General features: G+C 36.4%; 1 protein-coding gene across 5 annotated transcripts in view; it reads left to right on the top strand.

The window, feature by feature from the left end:
• The window catches only part of PHTF2 (putative homeodomain transcription factor 2), a 65,609-nt gene that overhangs the window by 38,529 nt on the left and 4,046 nt on the right, over positions 1 to 23,034 (top strand). For all 5 annotated transcript variants that reach the window (XM_032688456.1, XM_032688457.1, XM_032688458.1 and 2 more), the window contains 9 exons: positions 5,352 to 5,553; positions 6,839 to 6,997; positions 9,987 to 10,205; positions 12,561 to 12,689; positions 13,885 to 14,157; positions 15,296 to 15,427; positions 17,478 to 17,564; positions 18,713 to 18,868; positions 21,462 to 21,557. In XM_032688456.1, the coding sequence (XP_032544347.1) occupies positions 5,352 to 5,553; positions 6,839 to 6,997; positions 9,987 to 10,205; positions 12,561 to 12,689; positions 13,885 to 14,157; positions 15,296 to 15,427; positions 17,478 to 17,564; positions 18,713 to 18,868; positions 21,462 to 21,557 (1,453 nt within the window). The remainder of the gene's footprint in view (positions 1 to 5,351; positions 5,554 to 6,838; positions 6,998 to 9,986; positions 10,206 to 12,560; positions 12,690 to 13,884; positions 14,158 to 15,295; positions 15,428 to 17,477; positions 17,565 to 18,712; positions 18,869 to 21,461; positions 21,558 to 23,034) is intronic.

Genomic DNA, 23,034 nt, shown 5'->3' with positions numbered 1-23,034 from the left:
ATAGAATAATTTGTGTTGGAAGGAACCTTAAAGATCATCTGGTTCTATCCCCCCTGCCATGCTCAGGGACACCTTCCACTGGACCAAGTTCAAAGCCCCATTCATCCTGGCCTTGCACACTTCCAGGAATGGGATATCCACAGCTTTGCTGGGCAACCTGTTCCAGTGCCATAGCACCTCCACAGTAAATAATTTTTTCCTTATATCTAAACCTGCCCTCTTTTAGTTTGAAGCCATTACCACTTGTCCTGTCTCTACATGCCCTTTTAAAAAGTCCCTCTCCAGCTCTCTTGTAGCCCCCTTTAGGACTGGAAGGTGCTATAAGATCTCCCCAGAACCTTCAGTTCTCTGGGCTGAACAAACCCAACTCTCCCAGCCTGTCTTCATAGGACAGGTGCTCCAGCCCTCTGATCATCTTCTTGTCTCTCCTCTGGACTTGCTCCAACAGATTGATGTCCTTCTCATGTTGAGGGCCCCAGAGCTTAGCACAGTACTCCAGGCGGGATCTCATGAGAGTGAGGTAGAGAATTAACTTTTATTTAATTAGGAGTACTCTGTGTGGGCTATCAGGAACAAACCAGCTCAGTTTCTCAGTTCAACTCTTCAGTTTTACTTTATTACATTAGCTGCTTATTACTCAGAAAGAATGCTTATTGAACTCTGTCACTGTCATCAAATCACACACTTTTTCTGAAGGAAAAGCTTTCAGGATTCAAATGGGCACAGTGTTTAGTTTATAAATAAATGTAGAAGATATGTTTTGTTATGATTAGAAGAAACACCTAAACCTGTTGGATACCAGAGCTGTCTTGGAAAGGATCAATCTGCTGATGTAGTGCTCTGGGCAATTAAAAAGTTTTTTAAAAAAAACAAACATTCTATAGCAGTATGTGTTCAAGATACGCTATATATGCAGTATTTTGAGTGCTATGTATCAGCATGTATTAACAAGTGAAAATATGCTCATAAAGTAGTGTGAAATTGAGAAAAGGGATACTGCAAAGTTATTACATTGATGTTTTGTTGTGCATGCTGCATCTTAAATATGGCAACACTAATATGTCTGTCATACCTGTGATATGTGCTCTTAACCACTGGGAAAACTTATGTTATGTTACATAAGTTATATAAAAGATATTCTGGGAATATCTACTTGAAACCTTGAAGAAGTTTTAACAATGTTTTAAAATATTGCAAGAGGAGAGTTAACTTGACTTTTTCCTGCATAGATTAATCTAGCTTTGATAAACTGTAGGTCACATGTAGGTCACATGGCTGTTCTTCGGGTCTGAATGCATTACTTTGTTGTATGTTTCGATTATAGTCTTGTAAATTTTTAAATGTTTTCCATTCACTGAAGATACTGATCTTAAATAAGAAGAGAAGTGTTGGAAGATTCATTTTTTCCTTACCTTTCCTCCTGTTGGGCTCAGACTGTTTTCAGTTGAGAAGGGCTGTGTGGAACTTACTCTAAAGACTTGTTTAAACCATTTAATGAGGGGTAGTGTGTGTATATATATATAGATGTTAAGCCTCCATGATTACTACTTAGCATATACAGTATCTTCAAAGGATAAAAGAGCACAGAGTGACTGAGAATGCTGTAAATAGCCCTTAGTCCTTTGTCACCTCTTCAGTTGCAGAGGCACAGTTGTTTGTATGTCTGGAGCCATACAAACCCTATGAGGAACTTGTCCTGTTGAAAAAATAACCTCTTTTTCAACCATGCAGTTCAGTTTCTTCATGTAATTTTTTTCATGGTAATGCAAACAGCTTTGTCAGCAGTGTGGGATGGCAGAGTGGGGCTGGGAGTGAGGAAGCAAGAGCACAGTGTGGAGTACATTGACCACTTGGTAATGTTGCTTAAAGAATATCTTAGGAAACCTCAGTGCAAGGAAGCTTCACAGTGATGTCTGTCCTGTTTCCTAAGACATATGTGGGAGCTCTTTAGATAAGCACATTAGACTGTCTCATTAGTGTTTAGTTACAGCAGTTTTTCGCATATATTAAGGTTTGACATACATTTTCTGAAGTTTTAAATATAGGTTATAAATACATGATTTCAAAATTAACCTCAGAAATTATGTTCTCTGGTTTAGGGCAGGAGCCTCTGTACTTAGATCATTTGCCTACACTCAGGTCATTGCTAATCTGGAACTGTGTATTCAATAAATATCCTTTTGAATGGCAGAACTCAGTCTGATTGATAAAATATAATTATGGGCTTTAATCTACCACATTGGCAATTTAGAAAATACTGATTAGTTTCACTGGAAAAGAAGGTAATATCCGAACAGGGGATTTATTCAGAAGGTAATACTGATTTGGGACTTTGCTCTGTGTCCTTACTCCAGTGGAAATCTTATAACTTCTCTAAAAGTTTCACAATGGGAACAGGGAGGAGAGTTTTTGTGACCAACCCCAATGGTAATACATTGGAATAGAGTACTTGACAGTGAAAATCTAAAGTCTTCCAGAAATTTGATTTAAATCTTCCTTAGTATTTTCTCTAGCTAATGCATAAATAAGACTAAAAGTCATTCTTGACTTAGATGTTCCACATGTTCAAACCTTTAAGACCTTGGATTTATTCATGGCATTGTCTGTCTTGCTCTAAATACTTTTAGTTCTAGCATAAAACTGTAATAGTAATTCTAGGAAACTATACATTTCTGTCTGCTAGGGAAAAACTGGTTGGTTTGTTTTTTTTTTTTTGGGGGTTTTTTTAGGTTTTTTTTTGTGTGTTTTTTTTTTTTTTTTTTGTTTTTGTTTTTTTTTTGTTTTTTTTGTGTGGGTTTTTTTTTTAATTTTTTTGTTTGTTTTTTAGCACAATATAGTGCATGAAAGTCTAATTTTAAGCCTAAATGTATATTTTTCTGGCTTGAGGCTTACACTTAAACTTAGGGATTCTTCCAAAAGATAACTGGCTTTTATGTTAGAAGCAAATAAAGACTTCAGACAAGCTACTTGTTTTTCAGAATGAGCCTTAATTGATATCGGATGGGTAGTATTCCTCTTGTGATTTTAGCACTTAAACATTGCTGGAGTAGTGAAATCCTGTCTGAACAAACTGTTCATACATGTCTAAGTTCTTTCTTTTATCTGTTCTTATTCAACTGTTTGAGGCTACTTCTTCCTAGTGGCTTTAAAGTTTTTTATAAAATGTATAAAAACTTCTCAAGTCAAACTTGGAATAGTCTTGTTAATCCACTCCTGTTGTGGAGGAAGTGTGTCTGACTGCATGTGTGTGTGCATGTGATGTGAACTGTGTTTGCTTTTGCACTGTTAAAAAGAAATTTTTAAATAGTGCTGGAAGTATATTTAATGAATTACAAATTTGCTGCTCTGGATTCCTCCTTATTGCAGATAATTTAATATTAGTGCTACTTCCTTGGTACTCACAACTGACCTTATTGAAACTTTTACAGTGAGTTGCCACTTAAAGGACAGTACTTGCTTTATTCCAAACATGGAAAAGCAAAGTTTTCCGTTCAATAATAACTGGAGCTTTCCCTATCTTCAATTGTCTTATCTTCGTTAACTTGGCTAAACAGTGGCATTAAGGAATGGCACAGAAATAAAGTTCTAATGTGTTTACTGGTGATAGCTTGACCTTTTTGTCCAAAGCCTCAGTAATGTTTTAGATTATCTTAATGGACCTAGAAAATTCAAGCTCCTTATGTGAGCTCTCACACTGGCAGTCTGCAAACAGGAGGCTCACTGACTGATCTCCAGCACACCACACATGCTAAAGCATATGCTGGCTCTTTTCTTTTGTAAGCTTATAATAAAACTTAATCCATGCAAATATATAGTAGCTGCAGAAAGTGTTTCTGATGGTATTCTTTTAGAAATTAAGTTGGCCAAGAATTTTGGGAGTAGGTCAGAGAATACTAGGTGAGTTCCATAGCTTCATATAAGAGAAGTGGAGCAGCAGTTCCTTTGATTTAAAAGAAATAAAAATGTTAGATTTTTTCTAGTCAGGGGTGAGGAAACAACATTAAAGATGGGAAAGGAAGATGAAACGCCATGGTAACACTGTCCCTTCTTTTCATTATTTTGTCTGCATTCCAACAGCAGAATTGGTCCTTTTTGGTTTCTTTTCCATTTTATCCAGCTCTTCCTAATGAATTTTTGTGTTCAGGACTCCCCTTTATGTGTGGGATACCTTATCTTGGAAGGAATGTGAGGCGACTATCCAAATTCTCCCAATTTGTTTGATGTACATACTAAAGAGGAATTTAATCTTCTGCTGTGTAATCCAAGCCCTCACAGAATGCCTCACTCCTTAAAGAGAAAGGCAATACATATTCCCTCATAGCAGCACAAGATCAACTGGACAGATTCTTGGTAGTTCTGTGATCTATGCCCAGCGTTCTGCTTGTAATAAAAATAAAAAAATCTGGAAGCTTTATTTATAACACTCTCCTCTTCCTCTCTCCCCCCCCTGCTTCCCCACCAAGCATTCTGAGAATCTAACAAGCAAAATCTAATTTACTTTGAGAATATAGAAACTTAATCGAAGACTAAAAGTAGTCTGTGTCAGTAAGGTAGCAAGTTGTTATTCCTCTTCATTCCTTCATCCACTGCACTTTCTAGTTTGGAAGTGTAATCATCCAAATGTTTGCTTTGAGAAAGCCTTTTTCTTACGTTAGTCTTGCTGCTACATCTATTGACTAGTAAAGGACCTTGGTTCTAGAGGATGTTATGGAAGACTTTTCACCACTATAAGAAGTCTTAAGATTTTATGCTTTGAAAAAAGGTTTAATTATTGTGTTTGTAAGATATATTTGAAAATGTTACTGAGGTGTTACAGGATAATACAGAAAAAGGTAAATCCCCTTCTGTTTAGCAGAGTTGTCAGTAAGCAAAATGTATTTAAAACAACAAAAAATATCTGTGTGTAGAGTAATAAAAGGCATGATTGCAGCTTCAGGAAATCGCATGCTTGCTTTGAATTAATAATTCTTAAAGCAACTTCTATCATACCTCTTTTCTCGTTAAGATGAAATAGAGGAGTTTCTCGTTTACATTTGAGGTTTGTGGTTCTTCTATTGCCAAAGTTGCTGTGAAAGTTTTAGTTTTAAAAAATACATTTCCTTTTCTTTCAGTAGATAATGGTGGACATTTCATTCACACACTCTGACAGTTTATACTTTCCTAAAATTGTTACAAAATAATGAGTATTATTTAGAAGATTAAATAGTTACAAATACTGCATCAAATGTTAACGTTGTTCGTTTGTGGTCATCTTAGTAGTAGAACAGGATCTGAGAGGAATAAGCAGGACTTAGACTGGGAAATAATTGAGAGAATAATTAATTTAATACATGTATTTGTTTTAAATATAGGTCTAAGAAAGCAAAAAACTCAATAGATAAATCCACAGAGACTGATAATGGCTACGTGTCCCTTGATGGGAAAAAGACAGGTAAAGGCAGTGAAGAATGTGTGCAGGCCCACGAGCGTCGCTGTGAAGTGATCAGGCCAGAAGAGACAGGGTGGAGCACTTCGACAGCGAGAGAGGTCTTCAGCAATCACAGTCATCACAAAGTAAGTGTGCTTGTTGCTTTTGAAGGAAGATTATTAATTTGTCAAATGATGATGAAGTCACAATGAAAGTGATGAAGGTTCATCTCAGAGCAAAAACTTAGCTTTGTTCCTCTGCAGGAGGTGCTTTCTCAGCAGTGGTAGCAAGGTTCAGTTGTCTTATCAGTTCCAAGCATTTTACATTCTTCATGAAATTCATCAAATCAAGGACTTTTAAGAAAAAGGATTTTTAAACAGTTTTAAATTTCTTTGATAGAATGGATGAGATGTTTCTATGCTGAACTTGCTTTGTGAGAAGACCCACATTAAAGAGAAATTGGCAGAGACTAGAATAGGGTCCTTTCTTCTCTCCTTCTCATCTCTTCCTGTGAAGAAAATCAAAACATTTCAGTGTCAGTGCAAAACACAGTAGAGAAGACATCCCAGACTGTTCTGCCTGTCCCTATTTCTGTCTGCAACTCAGCTGTCAAAAAGGGGAAATGTCCTGCCCTTGAAGCATCTCAGAAAATGGAGTTTGTCATGGAAGAGAGAATGATGTTGCAGGGGGAGGAAGGATTTGTTGTATTCACAGAGAGCAGCTTTGCTATTTTTGTCCTTTTTGTGTTTCATTGATGACAGGAAGACTCCGAAGGAAACTTGACAAGGTTCTTTCTGGTGATTTCATAACAAATGAGAATATACAAAAAAGCTTTTCACAGTTGATCTTTTTGCTGCCCTTTTTCTTTCTGTTGCTTTCTGTTACTAAGGGCTACTTTAACTTTAGTTTAAAATCAGGGAAATGAGAAGTGAAATAAAAAAGTGATCTCAGCATGCAATCTGTAGCACCTTATCCTTGGGAGAAGAGGTAAATGTTAGTTTTGTACTGTGTGTGTTGATAATTCTGTGTTAGAGTGTCTGCTATCACAGTTTTGTTAGGGTTTTTTTGGTGTGGGGTTTTTTGGGTTTTGTTTGTTTGTTATAATTTTTTTCCCCAATGTAAATACATTTCCTCTAAGCCTTTCTTGCTAGGTTCAATTGAGACAAAATCACATCTAAAATAAGAATGTTGGAATTTTTCTTGGGTATAGTATAAACTAACCCTTCATTTGAAAAATGTTTATTCTGATATTACAATTTGTTTCATAATGCTAATGGTACCAATTAATTTTGACACTTGAAAATACGTTAATATCTGGTTTAACTGAACAGAGATACTAAAGGTGTAGAAAGAAGTTTGATTTCAGTAGTTGAGAACAAGGCTTAGTCTGTATGACTGTAAGTCTTACTAGTATTGTGTTTCTTGCACCAGGATACTCACAGGATTGTGACAAACTTATCAGATGAAGTTTCCAGTGAGGAAGGGCCTGAAACTGGATATTCTTTACGTCGCAATGTGGAACGCACTTCTAGTGATTGTACGCTTCGAAACAGGAAATCTCACCATTACAAGAAACATTATCCTCTGGAGGTATGTTCATTTCTAATGCTTCTTGTCTGTAAATTGTTAAAACTTCTTGACTTCTTAGTGAATAAATATGTTTTCCTCAAACTTTTTTTTCTCCTGTACTGGATTTTAGTAGTCTGTTATTTGGAAGTCACGTTGATGGGGGACAGAGATTTTTTTGTTTTAGTTTAATGACAGTGTTTTGAAATTAAGAGGTTTTAATTTAGTTTGTTTGAGCTTCATCCTATTTTTCAGTTTGTTATAAGGAGCTTAAAATATGTTCTGTACATCTTGCCTCAGGTTATGGCAACTCTGTTACTGTCTCTTGACACTGGTTATCTCCTCTAGAAATTTGCTTTGTTACAGAAACAGTAGTAATTAACAATATACAAATTTTCATCATGCTGCTGCTCCTGTTTCTCTCCATTTAGTTTGTATTTTGGATTCACTGGCTTTCTTGTGGAGAAGTCTGATTTACTCTGAGTTTTCATTCACTCGTGTTTGTTGAAACAATTTAAAATATTGTCATGAAGTCTAACGAAATTGTTAATGCATAAAGATTCAGATATTTTAAGAGACTTCATGCCATCATGAAGAGGGAAGTTCATTGATTCCATATTAGTAGAGTCCTTAACTGTAAGGACTCAGACATTGAAAGAGAAAGGGATATCCTATTGTGGTTTAATTTGTTTCTTTATTTATTTAAAAAAGTATGCTCTTTTTTGCTAATGGTATGCAACTTAACAGATATACAGAATACTTTAAAGGCTGTATTGCTGTTTTTTCACTAAGACTGTGACCTAAGAGAGTGTAAAGAATAAAATCAGCTCTGACTAAAGTCCACTGCCAGGTGGGTTTGATAGGCAGAACCTCATGAGCAGGCTCTCTACTTGATATAAGAAATGTCTCCTTGGAAGGGTTCAGATATTACTTTCTCTGATCACAACTGCAAAACCTTGATGCTTTGCATAGGAAACTTTACTAGATGATCTTATCTTCTTTCACTTATTTCTCACAGACTTTGGTTAGAAAGATCCAGAAGGCTTATTGATTTGAGTGTTTAATGCCTTTTGCATGTGTGGTTTAGGATAATTGAGCAGGTCGATACTTGGAACTGTTTGTTTCATATTACAGAAGATGTCTCTTGACTGTATCCTTGTGCAGCTGTAGTGCTTGATAAGAGGAAGCAGAAAGACACTGTTACAGTTGATTTTTTTCTTTTCTTAGCTTAAATATATTTTCTCTTGCATGGAGTACTTCAGAGGTAGGGAAGGCTGTGTAGATACCTTCAGAAACCAAAGAGACAAAATTTACTCCATGTGTAGGTCTGGCAGTACTTTTTCACCCTGTTCCCCATTTACTGATCTGACTGATGCCATGAAAGAGGAAGCCTTTCTTTGTTGTTCCCAACTCGCCTCCCCCACACAATTACAAAGGAAATGAAACAATAGTTTTAGATTCAGTGAAAGCTTTCTTTGTATTAAAAAAAAAAATAAATTAGTGAAGTCAGTGGATATACTCTTAAATTCTGTCCTGCATTTTCTTTTACCTTCCTGTTTACTTGTCAACTTAATTGTTGTTTGAGCAAGCTCTTTTTAATGTTCTTACTTTATTAACTTCAGCCCTCAGTGGTATCCAGTAGTGACTACTTTCTATAAATACTTAATTTTTAATTTTTAAGAAAAAAGTAGTTCAGACTTCTTCTGCATTGATGTTATCCCTCACTTTGTAAAATGAGAGAGTTCAGACCAAATTTTTCTAAATATTTATTTACAAAATGTTTTACATAAAATACATAGTTTTCAGAGAGATTGAAGAGCATTTCTTTAGATAGCAATGCATTACGAATCATATGTTGTACCAGGGGAGGTGTAGGTTAGATATTAGAAAGAATTTCTTTACAGAGAGGGTGGTCAGACATTGGAATGGGCTGCCCAGGGAAGTGGTGGATTCTCCGTCCCTGGAGGTTTTGAAGAAGAGACTGAATGTGGCACTTAGTGCCATGGTCTAGTAACTGCAGTGGTAGTGGATCAAAGGTTGGACTTGATGATCTCGGAGGTCCCTTCCAACCCAGCTGATTCTATGATTCTATGTTAATAAGTTAGTATGTCTGTTGAAACATTGCTTAATTTTTTTTTTCAGTGTAAAAAATTGTGTATGTTCTCAAGAAAAATTAGTAGAAAGAAGTAAATTTTATGTTAAGAGGGAACGGAAATTGCCAGAGGATGGTAATGAGTAGGCTGGTACTGCTTTTAATACTTCATCTCTGTGTTGTAGGAAATGGATTCTGCTTATTATGGAAAGTAGTTAAAAACTCCACATTCTTGTCCTGAAGACAACTGTAGGTTATTTCATGTCTATGCACTGGGAGATTTGAATGTCCCATACTTAATATTTTTCTTTCTTTATCTAACATCTGGGTAAGCTTTGAGTTTAATAAGGCATACTTGTTTCTCAAGTGCAGATTATTTAAAATAATTAAAATTTTATGTATGACTATGCAGACTATGCATATAACTGGCATTAGCTATGTGTACCCTTTCTACCTGATGCATTACGGTCTGCAAACAAACTCACTCTGTCTTTGAGAAAATATGTAAGTAGTAACAATGTGATTTTAGGAGACTTTGAGAGTCAATTCTTCAGAAGTTTGAGACATAGCTGGAAGTTTGATAGTTGCTGTTAAATTCTAAACTAATGAGTTCTAAAAATCTGTGAAACTGTTATTTCCTTTTAATAGTTAGTATGATTTGATTCTTCTTTGTGTGATCCTCTCCTCAACAAAGCAGGAGTCACGGATTGTTGTTTTTTTTGTACAGTGTCTTAAAACGTGCAACCTCTTAGACACATCTTCAATAAACATCTAAATCTTTCTGGTGAGAAAGATGATGGATTGGAACATAAAAAACCCAGATAAACACAGGTTAACTAATTTGAACTTTATAACTGTTCTGCTAAGAAACGATGTAGAATAAAAATGCTACGTTAATTCCAATGCAAATTTCAATTTCAGGATACACCTAAATCTGGTACAAGCTGCAGTTCTCGGTGTTCAAGCTCCAGGCAGGATTCTGAGAGTGCGAGGCCGGAGTCGGAAACCGAAGATGTGCTGTGGGAGGACCTGTTGCACTGTGCTGAGTGTCACTCCTCTTGTACCAGTGAGACAGATGTGGAAAGCCCTCAAGTGAATCCATGTGTGAAGAAAGAATACAGAGATGACCCCTTTCATCAGGTTGGTATCTGCCAATTTTGATTTTTTTTACACTACACACAAGTTCCGAATTTTCCGTTTTATCACGTGTCACAGGAGGCCTGGGAGAAAGAATTCTGTAACAGAAAGTAACAAAGCCAAAGTGATTTGATAGAATTAAAACAAGGAAGATGTGCTTTTTCCTACTCACTCATTAATTTGTCAAATGAACAGGATATGACAATATGCAAAAATTGGATAGCTTATAGAATATTTGAGCGTTTGAATCTTAGTTCTAGTTCATGGTTCTGTTTGGTTGGGGTTTTTTTCTGGTTTGGGGTTTTATTTTGTTTCTTTGAGGTTTTTCTTAGTTCTTTTCTGTTTGTTTTTTGTTGCTTTGGTCTTGGATGGGATCTCCCCCCACCTCTTTTTTTCTCTAGTGGAATTACTTTTTTGTAAGCACTTATCAGACATCTTTCTGGTTTTTTATGTATATATAGAAAAATCAAACAGAAAGATGACATACACAGTATCTAATGTTATATATGTGTATTTATATGATGTCACATGTACACTATATATGCCTAATTCTATTTACTTTTTTTTTTTTTTACCTGAAAGCTAATTTTATTTCCCTTCTTTAATGGTATTCTGTAGCAGCATATAGGCAGTAATTTCTGAAAATTTGGTGTTTGTTTGGATAGCAGTTCAGTTGTTACCTGTCTTGGGCTAATGTTGGACAGAATGCATTATTAATACTCAATCATTCAAGTTTTAGTCTTCATTTCATGAAAACTGTTCATATGTACCGTTCAGTGCCAGTTTTATTTGTAGTACATCTCATCTTTAATTACATGGCTAATTTAAACCATTTAAGTAGAGATGGAGAGAATGTGAAATATCCTTCTGGGTTAACAAGTCATATATATGGGCAGTGCATCATCAGAACTAAGGAATGTCACGCAAGGGACGATGTTAATGCTACTGAGGAAAAGAATTTCAAAAGACAGGTTCTTCACTCATAGCTGGAATTGAAAATGATGTATTTGTTGATTTTAATAAGTCGGGCTCCCCAAAGCCAAGCCTTCCCTCCACCCCCCCAACAAAAAAAATCCCCCCAAACCAAAAGAGATAACGGTTTGTTTTTCATGCAGTCTTTGCTTTTTTATTTTTAGTTCTTCTTGCTTGCATTGCATAAAACACAAAAGTGTAAGCCTTGAAATACTGAGTTGAATTGCAGCGTGTATATTAACTTGGGTTTTCTGCGGTTGAAGGTTTTTCTGTTTGATTGCATATTTTGAATTTTTGAGATTCAGCTCCTGGTGTTGATACTCCCTCTAGAGGAAGACCTTGGGAATCTGTGGCTAAGAAAGTCCTGCAAAAAATATTTGTGTTGTTTAAATAATATAAAAAATTTTTTTCCATCCAATGGAAATAAAAAGGGAGATAATCGAGGACTTAGCAGAATACAAAGATTTCAGATAAACACTGATAAAGCAAGCAATAAAATAAAAATAAAATAAAGGTTTACTTTTAATCAGTGATAAGTTAAAATTAAAAAATAATATCATGCCCTTTTCCCAGCCAGCACCACCACTTTCAGTAGTATGATGCACGTAGTGCCAGGTGACTAAAGCTGAGAGCAATTTTAATCACCTGAATGGGAGAGAAGTGAGACAGGGCTGAGGAAAGTCAAGAAATGGCCTGAGCAGAACTTGTCACCTCAACATTTTTCATATCCTTCAATTTTCACTTGGCTCTGTGGTTAGAGAAAAAGGTCCCTCAGCAATAAGTGCATTCAGTAGGTTGACCTGGGATTGCTTGGCTCTTGGAGCAGCGTGTATTGATTAGACACCTACCTCTGAGTCTGAGAGCTCTGAGTCTTGCCAAATATAGTTTGCATATGGGGGGGTCTTTATCCCTAACAAAGATTGTAAAGTACACAAATGTTAATAAGAGCAAATAGAAAAAAAGTGTTTTCCTTGGGCTCAACCTGAGAAGAATACTTTTCAGAATGTTAGGGGAAGAATAATAATAATTTAAAAATCCATTGAACATGGCAGAATTAAGGATGACTTATAAGTAGATTCTTGTTTTCATATTTCTCTCTTCTTTGATATGTTTGAATGAAAAAAAAGCCAATAAATCCTTAAATCACAGTAACTCATCACTATTATAAAGTAGAGCTTGGAGGAGAGACCCCTGTACTCACAGCTGTTTCTTGGAAAAGAAGTGGATGATTTTGAGGAATGATGTTAATATATAGTAGAAAGAAATGCTATATAGCAATATTTGTCAGTCTAAAGCGTGTTTTTCGTCAGTGTGTTGCTGATGAAGGTGTATTGACATGACAATAGATTTTTCACTCTGATGGAATATTTTCCTTATCTTTCCCAGAGTCATTTACCTTGGATCCACACTTTGAATCCAGGACTAGAAAAAATAAGTGCAATTGTATGGGAGGGTAATGACTGTAAGAAAGCAGATATGTCTGTGCTTGAAATCAGTGGTATGATAATGAACAGGGTGAGTATTCGTTTAACTTTATGCAAATATTGTATTTAGAGGTCTAAGCACTACCAAAAAGAAGCTTGTTTTATGGTTGGTGTTTTCTCTTTTTTTGTTGTTGTTTTGGTTTGGTTTCCTTGGTTGTGGGTTTTTTTATTTGTTTGTTTGGGTTTTTGTTTCAAAGTATCTGTTATTCACATTATTGTTCTATGTCTTACATCATGGATTTACTTGTAACTAGCAGATTAAAGAATTACCAGATCTTGAGTGTTGGGACAATAAAATGTGTTTACATTGTTAGGTACTCGCTAACACAGCCACCCTCTCTTATTGTTACAAAGATGCTGTGAATATTTGTATTCATCTTCTTGATTCTGATGATCAAATGATGTGTTGGGTTAGGAATAAACAAATCTGAGTATTTTGATGCTAAAGTTAGGACTGGAAAAGAAAGCTTTCCTCTTTAAGAAGCAAACATCTAAGAGGCTCAGTGGCATATCTCACTAGTCCTCCCTCTTTTTCCTAGTACTCCTTTTCAGAAAACAGTTGGACAAGCTTTAAATTGATGTCATGCTCTTATTCAATATAGACCATATTTTGTAGGGTTGGACATAAAATCCTTGCAGAGCTTAACTCTGCCTAGTTCTGGCAAGTTGATACTTACCATCCCAAACTTGTTAAAAAGCAACGTATTCACAAACCTAGTTCTGATCTCTACCTGACTCATAAACTTCACAGGTTTGGGGACAATCCACAGCAGAAGTAAACTTAGCAAAGCCATAGCCAGCACAGCAGAACTCCAGTCATGGCTGCACTGTAAACATTTTGATTCCATTAAAAAGCTTACAACTTAAAACCAGAACACAAGTAGGAGCAACATACAGGATCTAAGCAGGACAGTCTTATTGGTGCACTTTGCTAATTCAGTGTTCAATGAATTTTCAGTACAGGAACATGCACCAGATTTTGTTTACAATGTTATGTTGTTGGGTTTTTAAATTGTTTGTCCTGGTTCCTGTGCACTAAGTGCTCTTTGAGGACTTCCTTTTTTTTAATGGTGAAGTATGAAGATGCTTGGTTGAAGTTTTCATGTAACTTAACAGGTTATAAAGTGTTCTTTGTGATAAGACAGAAACATTAATATTTTATTTATTGAATTAGTGCCAAATCCATTCCAAACTTAAAAATATGCCTTGTTTTCTTTTGTTTTTAGGTGAACAGCTATATACCAGGAATTGGTTATCAGATTTTTGGAAATGTCATATCTTTAATCTTGGGATTAATGCCCTTTGTCTTTCGACTTTCCCAAGCTAAAGACTTAGAACAACTAGCTACACATTCTGCTGCTGAACTCTGCATGACTGCATTTGGATCAGATGGAGACATTCTGGTTCTCTCAATGGTTATTATAAGTTTCGTGGTCCGTGTGTCTCTAGTATGGATTTTCTTTTTCTTGCTGTGTGTAGCAGAGAGGACGTATAAACAGGTACGAACAGCAAACCAAGAGGCTTCATCCGAAGCAAAACGAAGTTTGATGTTTGCATTTTTTGACTTTTTGGATATTTTAAACTTGTTTTCTTCAGCACCCTATGATTCATAGATCAGTGATGACAAATACTTGAGTGGGCTTGCAGTTTAGATGATTCAGTTGCAATGGACTGAAGTCTCTGTACCTAAACATATTTTTTCCTGGAGAGCATTTCTGAGGGATAACTGGCTGAATGCATTAACCCAATGCTTAGTCATGTCCCACTTTGTCTCAGTCTTCCACAAGCAGAAGGAGCTTCAATAAAAGAACTCTATAAATTTGCCGTTTGTTCTACCAGTGTGTTTCATTCAAAACCTTTAATTCATAGAATGGTTCAGGTTGGAAGGGCCATTAAAGACCATCTTGTTCCAACCCCCCTGCCATGGGCAGGGACACCTTCCACTAGACCAGGTTACTCAAAGCCCTATCCTGTCTGGCTGAGAACACTTCCAGGGGTGGGGCATCCAAAATGGTTCCATTCAGACCCTGTCCAAGAGCCCTGACTGCTTTGTTGTTAGGTTGTTTCTGTGGCTGGAGATCATGACAGCTGCTGTCTGAACTATGCACCTGTTCTTCTATTGCTTGTTACTGCAATTTAAACTTTTAAGAGAGCAACGTTATTTGCTGCAGAATATAGACACTTATTGGTCTGCAAAAGAAAATTTTTTATACTTGCTGTTCTTAAATTGTGGTCAAAATATGTGATGTAATAGAATTAACCTGCTTCTAATATAATAATTTCTGTTGAAAGTAACTCCTGTGATACAGATGCTCGCTAATGTAAATAATGGGCAGGTTTGAGGGTTTTTTGCCAAAATTTTAAAAGCTTAGCAGCTCTGTTGTCTAAAATTTGAAGAAAGGAACTCAAAGTGTAGCTAAATTTTATCATTAGAATATGGAGACTTTTAAAAGGTTTAGTGTATTTCCTCGTTTTAATAATATACTGCACTTATTTCTGCTTTATATTAACATATTTTAATTTACACTGGTACACTGTACATTACTTTGACATATTATGTGAAGTCTTTTCTCCATTTGTTTTTTTTAATACCCCTGAAAATCAATTAACAGTTAATTTTTTTTTTCTTCTCTGCAGAGGCTACTCTTTGCCAAACTTTTCGGTCATCTAACGTCTGCCAGAAGGGCAAGAAAATCAGAGGTTCCTCACTTCCGTTTGAAGAAAGTACAGAATATAAAAATGTGGCTTTCTCTCAGGTCCTATCTAAAGGTAAAATAATGTATATTTTTGCTTTAATAAAATTTTAATACATTTAAAAAATTTTAAAACAATGTGTATTTACGCTTTAACATAAAATATCTCCTATGCTGATAATGGAAGATTGGTATTCTAGTCTGAGTATATATCTCCTGTGCACTTACTATTGGTGCATGTCTCCCATATATGCTTCATTTTAGTGACCCTGCACCAGCAGTGTCTGCAGATTGTGAGAAAGTAAATGTCTGGTTTTCACCTTGGAATAAAGTCTGAATGTATTCAGAGTTGGAGTCTTGTCTTAGTACTGCTAGCAGAAAAGTCTCTGGGCTGAGTATGTTGTCAGTAAAAACTGACCACTTGTAGTATAATATCGACAATATCTTATTGTAAGGGCCTCACCAGATAGTGTCGTTAACACACTTTATTGTGTTATTAATCTTTATTAATCTGTAAAGCAAGACCATTTATATATATATTTGTGCTGTGAGTGTATGTGCGCCAGGTGAAGCTACAAATTATGCCCATGTATTATCTGTAAGACATTTTCATCCCTGAAATCTGCTCTCAGTAGTTTTTAGAAGTAGGAAAAGGTTTATGAAAACATGCGGAGAGTTTGGAGAGTGCGGAGACTGGAGACCGTGGAAAGGGGAATTATAAGCAAGCAAAATTTTTAATGCAAAATAAAATCTTAAATTTGAAAGATGCATCATTTTAAGAGGAATTGAGGTGATTAATTTATATCACCCCCTTGAGTTATGGAACTATGTGTTAGAGATGTTGTAAAAAAGAGATGTCCTTTAAACTTTACATTTGAGACACATATCTTTTTCTTTGTAGTCTGTAGTGTGTTGCTGGTTGGGGTGAAAGGAGGATAACATCACTTGGATGAGTATGGTAGCATTGTTGGGGAGAGAATGTCTTGCCTTCTTTCCTCACAACCACATCTGCATATTCCACCTTTTCTTATGACACCAGGAACATTTGTATAATAGTGTGGCTAACAAAAAAACAGTCAGTGGTCAGAGGCAGGTGCATAGGGAACTGACCCAACTGAGAAATAACCAGTCAAGAACAGTAATTTTGACCTCCATCTGTTGCTTTACTTGGCTCGCTGGGCAGCTCTGTAATGCCTGTACCAGCACAGTGCAAGGAATGGAGACAAGCAGCTAAGGAGCAGGGCTGTCTTCTTGCAGTGGTACTGCTGGCACATAATGACAGAGCATTTGTCCAAAACACACCTGCATATTACACTTCCTGTACGTGTGTCCACCTGTGAAGATGTGAGCAGGAGTGTAGACATATTTCAAGTCTTGTGCAGGCCAAACACTCCAACTCACTACAGAAGTACTGTGTGCATCCCTGCAGTAGGAACTTGCACTTCAATTTTTTTCAATAGTTAAGCTTCCTATCTTTTTCTCCAAGTTCCAAGGTTGTACCTTGCATGTATACACTTCCCATTCTTCTCACTTTTATACAGTGGCATGTCTGGAGAATAAAGTTGAGAAATAAATGTATGTGATAACTTGTGCAGGTTTCAGTGCAGCACTGGATGTCTAATTCTTTAACTAGAAAAAAAAAAAGAAGAAAAGCTCAGTGGGTACAAACAACTCTTGTATGTCAAAAAAAGGCAATTGGTGAAAAATACCAACCATATGAAGTCATATCTTGATATCCTGTTGTGATCTGGTGTCCAGAAACCTTTTGTTAGCACTGATTTGACACTTGGGATTGAAGCCCAGTACTGTGTCAAATTTATGTCGGGGAATGCTGCCTAAATAAAAGTTACTGCACATCACGAAGGAGCCGAATGAACGAGTGGTGAAAAATTTCTTTTCTCACAGTTATCTTTCAATGCTTGCATCTGAATTCATCTCATGTGCCTTCAGGGGTATTCAATTGTATTGATATTATTGAGATCTAGTATGTTACATACAACTTAGGTTGCCACATTGTGAGCCATGATGAAACACAGGTTCAAGATGTGATTCTAATTAGTTATGCCATATATCACTGCTAAGTGGGTAGGTTTTCATTAACGTATCTGCATATCCTTTGTTTTCAGCGTCGAGGTCCTCAGCGCTCTGTGGATGTAATAGTTTCATCTGCCTTCTTACTGACTATCTCAGTTGTGTTTATCTGTTGTGCACAGGTGAGGAAAATTTGCTTGTATAGACACAGCCATGACTTAAATAGTTTTTAAAACAATTTTAAGTGCCTTTTGCATAGTGATTTCTAGTAAGCTAGAAGACCACAGTGAAAAACGAGTAATAGCTGTTACAGCTTTTCAGAAGATTGAGCTCCATTTTGTATTGTTCATTTAATTTAATGGATTATTTTTCTGTAATAGCTAAAGAAACTTCTTTATAGCATAATTCCTAACATGACCTTGACAAATTAAGAGGCTGGGCAATCACCAATGGTGTGGAGTTTAACAAGGGCAAGTGGTGGATTCTGCACCTGGAACAGTGTGATTCTTGGGGTTGTCCTGTGCAGGACCAGGAATTGGGCTCAATGATCCTTGTGAGTCCTTGCCGACTCAGGATATTCTATGATTCATTATTATTTTTTTAAATCTCTGTCCTCTTTCATTTTTCATTGTGATTTCCGGGACACTTTTTTCCCCCCTAACATTTTACATGAAAACACACTTTTGCAAAGACAGTTGAGACCGACCTTGATGATTTTTGTGAGAAACAAGCTTGTTGGCTATATTTGCCTGCCCTCTAGTGGAATATCTTTTAGTAAGCAAATCTATGTTTAAAGAAGATTTCTACTGCTTAAGATTTTTCTTGGAGCTTCTGTTTCAAACTGCAAGGCAGCTTCTGAACAGCTGCTGGTTTTTACAGTTTCTTCCGTAGTTAACTCTGTTGTGTTTGCTTGGTAGCTAACTGTAAGTATTTTATTAAGAATGTAATTTAGCAATAACTCTCACATAAAATTTGGTACATTTGAGTGTGTATTTTGGTTTTTATCCCATATAGTGTCTTTGCAAGTTTGAACATGAGTTTAAAATTGCCTCAGAGTGTATTTTTTTTTTCTATTGCTTTAGGGACATGAAAAAAAAAGTCATAAGTTCTGATTAAGCCTTTCAGAACATATATTGTCTCAAACCTTGTATCTTTGAATCATAATTTTAAATCAACACTGCATCAAAACTCTTACATGCCTAAAAACCTGACATATATTCATTACTGGGAAATGTTTCTCAGAGTTATGAAGATATCTATTGTCTTATGTTGTAATATAATTATTACTTCAAATTAAGTTTTGATTTTTTTTTCACTCTTTTGTTTGCAGCTGCTTCACATGCATGAGATCTTTCTTGATTGTCACTACAACTGGGAACTCGTAATTTGGTGCATTTCACTAACTCTTTTTCTCTTAAGATTTGTTACTCTTGGATCTGAAACTAGTAAAAAGTACAGCAATACCTCAATATTACTTACAGAGCAGGTGAGAATTTTTATAGACCTATATTTTTATATCTAAACAGGTCCTTCATCTGGTAGGTGTCAGACATTTTAGATGTATTAAAATAGTTTGGATTAGGGAGTTAATTATGGTGTGGTGAAACAACACTTTACAACCTTAAGCTCAGTTTCTGAAATAAGCGTGTGACTTTGTTCAAAAGTTGTAAGGAATATTGAGATGGCTATATCCCAATTTCTGTTTAAGTGAGTAGGCTTAGAGGCACCAGTATGAGTCATTTGATGTAATTTAAGATCATTTTTTGACTGTATGATGTGTGCCTGTAATTTTTCAAGTCCTTCTGAAAATGTTTTTAATTGATCTTGTACATTTGTTGAGCAAAAAACAATGTATGGTCTGATCAAAGTTGTTATCTTGCCAGTTTTGAGTCTCAAAATAGATGTCTGTGCATATATACATTTAAAGTCCTCTCCTGATTCAAGGGCCCAGTTCTATTTAATATCTTTATTGATGATCTGGATGAGGGGATTGAGTCCACCATTAGCAAATTTGCAGATGACACTGAGCTGGGGGGGAGTGTTGATCTGCTGAAAGGCAGGAGGGCTCTGCAGAGGCACCTGGACAGGCTGAAGAGTTGGGCTGATTCCAACGGCATGAGGTTCAACAAGGCCAAGTGCCGGGTCCTGCACTTTGGCCACAACAACCCCCTGCAGTCCTACAGGCTGGGCACAGAGTGGCTGGAGAGCAGCCAGGCAGAGAGGGACCTGGGAGTCTGGATTGACAGGAAGCTGAACATGAGCCAGCAGTGTGCCCAGGTGACCAAGAAGGCCAATGGCATCCTGGCCTGGATCAGGAACAGTGTGGCCAACAGGTCCAAGGAAGTGATTCTTCTGTACTCAGCATTGGGGAGGCCATCCCTGGAGTGCTGTGTCCAGTTCTGGGCCCCTCAGTTCAGGAAGGATATTGAGGTGCTGGAGCAGGTCCAGAGAAGAGCAACGAGGCTGGTGAAGGGACTGGAGCACAAGTCCTATGAGGAGAGGCTGAGGGAGCTGGGGTTGTTCAGCCTGGAGAAGAGGAGGCTCAGGGGAGAGAGACCTCATCACTCTCTACAACTCCCTGAAAGGAGGTTGTAGCCAGGTGGGGGTTGATCTCTTCTCCGAGGCAACCTGCAGTAGGACAAGAGGGCCTGATCATAAGCTGCACCAGGGGAGGTTTAGGTTGAATATTAGGAAAAAATATTTTACAGAGAGAATAATCAGACATTGGAATGGGCTGCCCAGGGAGGTGGTGGATTCACTGTCCCTGAAAGTTGATTCTATGATTCTATGAACTGTTAAAAGAGACTTGAACCTTCCTAGGGTTTTCAGAGCTGCTAATTAGAGCCTTTAGTTTGGTCCTGTTTATAAATCTTGAATTGTTGAAATCGGTAGTTTTTTGTTTAAAGACTGGAATATCTTTGCCTCTGAAAGAATAATTTGACTTTAAAATGAAACTGATAGTTCAGGAGCTTAACATACCTTGTAGTATATTAGGCATATTTTTTTATTTTTTATAATCTGTAAGAATCTTACAGTGGTCTTTTAGGGAAATCTGATAATATTCAGTTATTTTATTTAGATGTCTGTGAACCCTTATTTCGATAACCACCTTACAACAAGGTAGTTAAATATATCATAGCATCATATAGCATCATTTCCTTTCTGCAGTTTTGCTTCCGTAGCTTGGTAAGTGTTATCTGAAGAAAGACTTCAGCACATTGCTAAACTGTTCATTTTTTATTTTGTTGAAGGTTGTCATCCTAAAAGAAGAAATTAATGACTTTAAAAGATTTTTTTTTTCTTTTGATTTTCTTTTGTATGCAATAGAAAAGAAAAAACTAGCCTTTGTCTGGTCTAGAATATCCAACATATGTTGTTTGAAAATGAAAGCTGATGTTTCAAAATTACTAGAAGGTTGAAAGAGAGCAAATTTGTACTCTTACTCAGAAACAGTGACCTGAAAAAGTCTGCATCACAGAAATATTGAAATGTTCAATATACTGTTCTTCTATAGCAATGAAGAGTTTAATAATTTTTCAAATATTTCAAGGCACTGGAAAGATTGATTTTCTGCACTCAAGGTTCTCATGAAGTACTAAATTATACTAAAATCTTTTAAAAGAAATTACACTTTAGGAGAATTGTGTTTTAGCATTTTAGTCTATTCAATAACTTCTGGGGATTTTAAGCCTTGTAAGGTCTGCCTACTAGTATAAAAACCTGGGAATGAATTGACAACCCTCAGGCAATTGTTGAAGGAGGAAAAAGAAATTATGCAAACCTTACATTCATGGTGGTTTTTCTTGCCTAATTTGTGGATTGGACTAAACTTTGAAGTTGTTGCTAAAATAATGTATTTTGTTATATCATAAAACATTGTATTTTCCTGTGGTGCTGAGCTAGTACTTGTTCTTAAACATTAAAAAGGAAACAAAAAATTTACTTGCTTGCAGAAATGTCATTGCAGTTCTGTCATTTGCCTACTAAGTAATCACTTCATTGTAATATTAAATATTTTAAAATTAATTCCTTTACATTCTGAATAAGCGGTGATACTTGCATTTTTTTTTTTAAATCAGATAAACTTGTACTTGAAAATGGAGAAGAAACCTAATAAGAAGGAGGAACTGACACTAGTAAACAATGTTTTAAAACTTGCTACTAAGTTATTGAAGGTAAGATTAAAATAGTATTCCTGTGATGTAACAAGCAGAAGAGGTTGGTTAAAGAACCGTTTGTGTTACTTTTGCAGGCAGTACAGTATGCTTTGGTTTAAATTTGCTCTGTATCTTTCACAGTGATGCTACTTGTTCATACAATGCTGTGTTGCTATTGTTGCGGATTGCAAATTATTATTACATACAGTAAGTTTTGCTCTTTAACAGCATATGAGAAGTGTGAGAGGAGGTACTTCAGGATAGACAGGATGATGAACCCTTGGATGCTGTTGCAATTTTGTTGTCTGTTTTGAGTGTTGATGCAGTGGTGACTTGAGGCCTTGTGGTCTCATTCTATCACCAGTTGAACAATTCTGATCACTTAACCTGTTGATTCCTGTGTGCTGAGGAGCCGTGCTTGAAATGAAGCTTAAACTCGGTTTTTAACCTAGCCAGCTCTCACTTTCCGTGAGAAGACTGATGGTGTCAGAAAGGAGTCAAAGCTGACAAAGCAACAGCTTGAGAGTTATGCTACAGCATTAAGGAGAACCTGGTTAATCAGTTACTGACTGTATCTCCTGATATAAGAATAAGGGACTGCAAAGCTTTTAGGACTTGGTTTTGGAGCAAACAAAAGAAAGTATTCTTTGTGAATTGGGCAACAGACTCGTGCAACTGTTGGTCGAAGGACACTGTGGATGCAGAAAATTATCTGGTTTCAAGGAGAGACTGGAAAAGTAGACTAGACAAAGCACGATAGGTTCAGTGAATCGTGTCATGAGCTGAAATGTTTGTGTGCTGTGAGGAGGTAGGTGGCTGCAGTTGGTGGCAGGATGCTGATCAACCCTTAGAGTGATTTGCTCCGTCTTTTTCATACTTTTCTCAGTGTTTCAAAAAAAGTGTTCATGTTTTACTCTTGCCAGAAATGTATCAACTGACATGGCCTTTTCAGTAGGGAACTTGGCTTTTGTGGCACAAATCTCAGACTCAGGCCATCACTTAGTTACTGTGAGAATGTGCCCAAAAGTGATATTTTCAAGCCACCTGCTGTGAGCTTTAAATAAATTCTTGGTAGTTACTGATCAGCGCAATTATGTATTTCATGTCCAGTAGCTAAAGGGAATCATGAGTTTTAATTTGATTTTGGATGTTTTTGATCTTCAAGCTTTCATTAAAGACTAGGTTATATTGACTATTCTGACTGTTTTCTTACTCAGAAAATTGATAAGATGAATCCAAAATCTAAAAACTTTTTCCTTAAAGAATTTCTCTACTGTCCTTCTCAGAATCATGTCTTTTATATCTTTTGTATTTGCAGCAGAGTTTTATACCAATGAAAGGGTTGTTCATTCTTATTTCACCTCTTTTGAGAGAAGAGTCAGAGCTTTGAAATTCTTCTTTATTAAAAAAGGGTTTATAAGACCTTGTTCAAGGCCCAGGATGTAATGCAGTAGAGGGATGAGGATGAATTTAAAGCTAGAAAATATTAAAGGAC

This window comes from Chiroxiphia lanceolata, chromosome 5 (genome assembly GCF_009829145.1).
Source record: "Chiroxiphia lanceolata isolate bChiLan1 chromosome 5, bChiLan1.pri, whole genome shotgun sequence".
NCBI classification, from domain to species: domain Eukaryota; kingdom Metazoa; phylum Chordata; class Aves; order Passeriformes; family Pipridae; genus Chiroxiphia; species Chiroxiphia lanceolata.
This window is presented reverse-complemented; position numbering and strand designations above follow the sequence as displayed.